At 38.1% G+C, this 5,644-nt stretch overlaps 1 protein-coding gene across 1 annotated transcript; it reads left to right on the top strand.

The window, feature by feature from the left end:
* The first annotated feature begins 471 nt into the window (after nt 1-471).
* Nucleotides 472-5,333, top strand: LOC110503238 (urokinase plasminogen activator surface receptor-like). The gene is made up of 6 exons (XM_021581603.2): nt 472-696; nt 1,203-1,340; nt 1,518-1,613; nt 3,600-3,752; nt 3,852-3,962; nt 4,139-5,333. Exons 1-6 carry the CDS (start codon nt 648-650, stop codon nt 4,351-4,353), a joined length of 762 nt encoding a protein of 253 aa, XP_021437278.2. The 5' UTR covers nt 472-647; the 3' UTR covers nt 4,354-5,333.
* The last annotated feature ends 311 nt before the right edge of the window (nt 5,334-5,644 follow it).

Raw genomic sequence — 5,644 nt, 5'->3', positions numbered from 1 at the left:
CTCACTGAAGGGTCACGGAGTCAGGAGAGCTGACTGAAGGGCAGGGGGAGAGGAGAGCTGACTGAAGGGTCACGGAGTCAGGAGAGCTGACTGAAGGGTCCAGATGTCCAGTCTTTTAGACCGTAGATGTCCAGTCTTTTAGTCAACAGATGTCCAGTCTTTTAGAACGTCTTTACCTAGTATGGAGAGGATTAAAAACACATTGTATGCCTGAACAATGACTCAAAACACATACTGATACTCATCATGCACAAACACACAATATTTCAGCAATTGAATATACTGGGAACATGTTAAGGCATGCAACGATAACATGACATGCAATATTCTCCTTTTGTTCTGTGCAGTATCATATTTCTCAACTGTCTTTGTCTGAGCCTGAAGGAAATGTGAATGTGATATACTGGTAGGTTCTGGGAAAAGGGTGGGAGCGAGGAGTTAGGTGGATTTTAACATGGTGACAATGTCTGTGTGGTAAATATTCCGGGTAGATTGTGATTGCAATGCCCCCAGGAACAAACAAAGATTGATTGACACATCATTCTTATTGTTTTCCATTTTGTCTTTCACTCTTTTGTGACTACACATTATATAAGGTCCTGGAAACAGGCATTAGTTGTACTGGTAATCGTTGCTTCCAACTCAGAATGAAACACACCATCGTTCTCTTACTGGCTTGTATGCTGCTCTGCATTGGTAATATATTCTACATCTTTCATTTGGTTAGTTATATGTTGTAATAAGACAATTGTGTTACTTTCAGACTTAGGTTCAAATACCTGTGTAATTAAGTATTTGTTATTTAAATTCTTCTATTCTTGTATATTTGAGTATTTTCAAATAATATTGGTGCCGAATAAACTTCATAAATTAAAAGTATTTGAAAGTATATTAAAAAAAATGTCCTATAAATATCCTACTATTTGAAACAATTCTCAAATTCTTGTTTCCAAATATGTGATCTCAAATAACACTAGGACCAAACAGACCTGGGTTCAAATATATTTAAATATTTACAGTCTTTAAATATTTGTATGTTTGAGTATTTTGTAATACATGCCGATACGTTTCACTTGTATATTCTAATTAATCATATCCAAATATTTTAAATTGAAATGTATGTGAATTGTGAAAGTAATTAAAATTATTTTAAATATGATTTGAACCCAGGTCTGGTGACTGTACATTAATGTTTCTTGTAGCCGTCTCTTGTTCAGCCGCTCTGCAGTGTTTCACCTGTAAAGATCCAGCAGACACCCACTGCTTAGAACAAACCCTGGAGACCTGCAGTGATGGACAAGTGTGTTCCACAAACTCCAGCAGCTCTCTGCAATCCTCCGGTAAGATTAATTAAACATATCATTTTATCTAAGCCAGAGAAAACCTCTTGAGACTGCACTTTGACTACTTGCGTGAATAATTTGCATTGTACATTTGAATGGACATAGTAAAAGTGGTATTAATTAACTTGTCACATGTTTTGAAATATCCCCTTTGTTTGACTTTTGACATTGTAGTTGTTAATGACAGAGGACGCATCCATTTTAGCATTTGGGACGTTGACATTGATATCCGCTGGGGAAAAGACCGTACAGCAACCAACCCCAACGTTGGTAAGTTAAAACTCAAAAAAATCTGTGACTGGAATTGTTTTCATTGATTATGTTTTCATTAATTATTATAATAAGTGAGTTAGTACCTTCAGAAACTATTCACACCCCTTGACTTTTTCCACATTTTGATGTGTTACAGCCTGAATTTAAAATGGATTAAATGTTGAGTTTTTTTCAACAACAGTTATCAGGGAGGTTTTCTAATGCCTCACTAAGAAGAGCATCTATTAGTAGATGGGTAAAACAGCAGACAATGAATATTCCTTTGAGTATGGTGAAGTAATTAATTACACTTTGAATGGTGTATCAATACACCCAGTCACTACAAAGGTACAGGTGTCCTTCCTAACTCAGTTGCCGTAGAGGAAGGAAACCGCTCAGGGATTTCACCATGAGGCCAATGGTGACTTTCAAACAGTTACAGAGTTTGATGACTGTGATAAGAGAAAACTGGGGATGGATCAACAACATTGAAGTTGCTAATTGACAGAGTAAAAAGAAGGAAGCCTGTACAGAATAAAAAAAATAATCCAAAACATGCCCCCTATTTGCAACATGCCACTAAAGAAATACTGTAAAAAAATTTACAAAGCAATTCTATTTTTGTCCAGCATACAAAGTTAAATGTTTGGGGCAAATCCAATACAACATATTACTGAATATCACTTTCCGTATTTTCAAGCATAGTGGTGGCTGAATCATGTTATGTGTATGCTTGTGTCGTAACGTTGTATTGATTAATGTGACGACTGCTGCTCATCGAATGATTAACGGTTTATAATTACGTGATTAAATGAATCAGGCAATTATTAACTCATTAACCGGGGGCACCATGGGAAAGTTTGGCTTTGTTGAGTTTCTATTTTCCAAATTAACTCAAAGAATATCAGAATATCGATTTCACAACAGTCACCAATTAATTAATTTCCTCTATAGTCGCATTCTGAATGTGGCATAATCCTGGAATCTGCACAAACCCGAGTCCCACTAAATAAGTCCGTACCACACAAATTTAGTTGATTACTTATTTACTAACAAGCTGAAATTATAATATAAGATACACAAACACACGGGTCCCTAGCGGGCCAACACAATATGACACATTTTACACAAAATGGGGATTTCAAAACAGAGAAAAGCACACTTTGGTGCATTTTTGTCAACAACGATTTACAATGGATGTCATTAAACCTCCCACTTCCATACCCCCCTGGTGAGTGTGAGAGGTATCTCTGTAGGATCCACGGTAACCCGAACAGGCCAGTCATGACACTTGTAATTGTTAAGGACTGGGGAGTTTTTCAGGATAAGCACAGGCAAAATCCTAGAGCAAAACCTGGTTCAGTCTGCTTTCCACCAGACACTGGGAGATGAATTCACCTTTCAGCAGGACAATAACCTAAAAACACAAGACCACATCTACACTGGAGTTGCTTACCAAGAAGATGGCGAATGTTCCTGAGTGGCCAGTTTTGACTTAAATCCACTTGAAAATCTATAGCAAGACCTGAAAATGGTTATCTAGCAATGATCAACAACCAATTTGACAGAACTTGAAGAATTTTGAAAAACATAATGGTCAAATGTTGCACAATCCAGGTGTGGAAAGCTCTTAGTAGAGATTTACCCAGAAAGACTCACAGCTCTAATCGCTGCCAAAGGTCCTTCTACAAAGTATGGACTCAGGGGTGTGAATACTTACAGTACTAGTCAAAAGTTTGGACACACCTACTCATTCAAGGGTAGAATAATAGTGAAGACAACAAAACTATGAAATAACACATATGGAATCATGTAGTAACCAAAAAAAGTGTTAAACAAATTGAAATATGTTGTACATTTGAGATTCTTCAAAGTAGCCACCATTTGCCTTGATGACAGCTTTGCACACTCTTGGCATTGTCTCATCCAGCACTGAGTATACCTTCTCTAGTACTGTCTTACCATTGTTATGAATCATTTTATTTTTTATCTTTTACCTTTCAGTTTCAAACTCAAGTATCAATGAGAGGATCGTGAAGGGATGCATGGATGACCATTTTTGTCAGTCAAGCCCCAAAATGTCTTTGAATATCGGTTTCCATCAATTCACTTCTTCGTGCTGCAACTCATCTGGCTGCAACAGTGACACTTTCTCTGGTCAGTATTCTTCTGAACTTTGAACTCCATTGTTCTTTGTTGAATTAGATTATTTTTAGTTGTCTGATCCTTACATGAGTTGTCCTGTTGTTTCTCCAGACGACCCCCACAATGGACTTCAGTGTTTTTCTTGCACCGATCCAGAAGATGAGGTTTGTAATCAGGCTGTGACCTGCCAGGGAGTTCAGGATCACTGTCTTAATGACACAGGTACAGTACATACAATTAGTGTGTTTGGTTGTGTTCATGCTATACTTTGGTCCTTGTGTAATGAATACAGTCATAAGAAATGTTAGGTTTATTTGAATTATCTCTGTAAATTTCATTCATATTGTATTGTTTTTGACAATATTTAAAAAAAATCTAATGTAATATTTTCTCTGTAGTGACAGCAAGTAATGGTCGGTCTGTGACTCTTCGAGGCTGTGTCTCCAGGAGTATGTGTGGTTCCGGTTCTGACTCTGGTTCTGTGTCCTGCTGTGAGGGAAGTCTCTGCAACAGAAACAGGGCTATGAATTCCGCTCAGCCTGTAGCACTTACAGTCCTCGCTCTGCTAGTTGGGATAACGACCACCACACTTCTACAATCAGTCGATCAATGAATATCTTGATTGGGGTTTCTTGAGGATTTGCATATTTTTCTCATGCGGATTAGCTATGTGGGCATCTACTTCTGGGGCTATCACACTCTGTGTTGTCCAAAGTGTAACAACCTTGTCACTCCCTGACCCACTAGATGGGATCTGTTGCTTGTTGCTAATCAGAAGGCTGCTGAATAAAACAATTCTGACCAACAAAAGACTACTTGATGGTGTTGGACAGAAACTCTTCTGAAATGATGCATTTCATTTATTAAACTTGGAGGTTGTGTTGAGTGATGAAATTATGGGTATTCTAACTTTCTTTTCTTTTAATCTATCCTGTTAGATTACTGTAAAGCTCTTTGTGGTCTAAGCTGGGTTACTGTAAAGCTCTTTGTGGTGTAGGCCAGGTTACTGTAAAGCTCTTTGTGGTGTAGGCCAGGTTCCTGTAAAGCTCTTTGTGGTGTAGGCCAGGTTACTGTAAAGCTCTTTGTGGTGTAGGCCAGGTTACTGTAAAGCTCTTTGTGCTGTAGGCCAGGTTACTGTAAAGCTCTTTGTGCTGTAGGCCAGGTTACTGTAAAGCTCTTTGTGCTGTAGGCCAGGTTACTGTAAAGCTCTTTGTGCTGTAGGCCAGGTTACTGTAAAGCTCTTTGTGGTGTAGGCCAGGTTACTGTAAAGCTCTTTGTGGTGTAGGCCAGGTTACTGTAAAGCTCTTTGTGGTGTAGGCCAGGTTACTGTAAAGTTCTTTGTGGTGTAGGCCAGGTTACTGTAAAGCTCTTTGTGGTGTAGGCCAGGTTCCTGTAAAGTTCTTTGTGGTGTAGGCCAGGTTACTGTAAAGCTCTTTGTGGTGTAGGCCAGGTTCCTGTAAAGTTCTTTGTGACAACTGTTAATGTAAAAGAAACTTACATTTTATTGATTGATTTATTGATTGATGAATTAACAAATGTACATCAACACTGGGATTTAATCAAACAAGTTAATAAATAATAATAAACATTCATACTGCTTACTTTCTGTCTTTTTCCTCTGTTGTGTATCGTGTTAAGATTTGATAATTACTCCCATCAACGTCACACAACATAGACTTGATAATACATCCCACAAAAACCTATTTCAATTTGAACAGTAAAAGAGGACCACATTTCCGCCATCACTGACACAGCTATGATTTGATTATGATGTGGCACACACACACACACACACACTTCACTGTGGACGTATTTAACTATACTTGTGGGGACCAGAAGTCCCCACAAGAATAGTAAACAAACCAGAATTTGACCAACTGGGGATATTTTATTGGTTCCCACAA

Source organism: Oncorhynchus mykiss, chromosome 24, assembly GCF_013265735.2.
Source record: "Oncorhynchus mykiss isolate Arlee chromosome 24, USDA_OmykA_1.1, whole genome shotgun sequence".
In the NCBI taxonomy this organism is placed as follows: domain Eukaryota; kingdom Metazoa; phylum Chordata; class Actinopteri; order Salmoniformes; family Salmonidae; genus Oncorhynchus; species Oncorhynchus mykiss.
Note: the sequence above shows the minus strand (reverse complement) of the source record. Positions and strands in the feature narration are given on the sequence as shown.

Coding starts and splice junctions, on each gene's coding strand:
- LOC110503238 (XM_021581603.2), top strand. CDS start 648: ATGAAACACACCATCGTTCTCTTACTGGCTTGTATGCTGCTCTGCATT. Junction 1,614..3,599: donor AGCAACCAACCCCAACGTTG/GTAAGTTAAAAC, acceptor TTTACCTTTCAG/TTTCAAACTCAAGTATCAAT. Junction 3,753..3,851: donor CAACAGTGACACTTTCTCTG/GTCAGTATTCTT, acceptor TTGTTTCTCCAG/ACGACCCCCACAATGGACTT.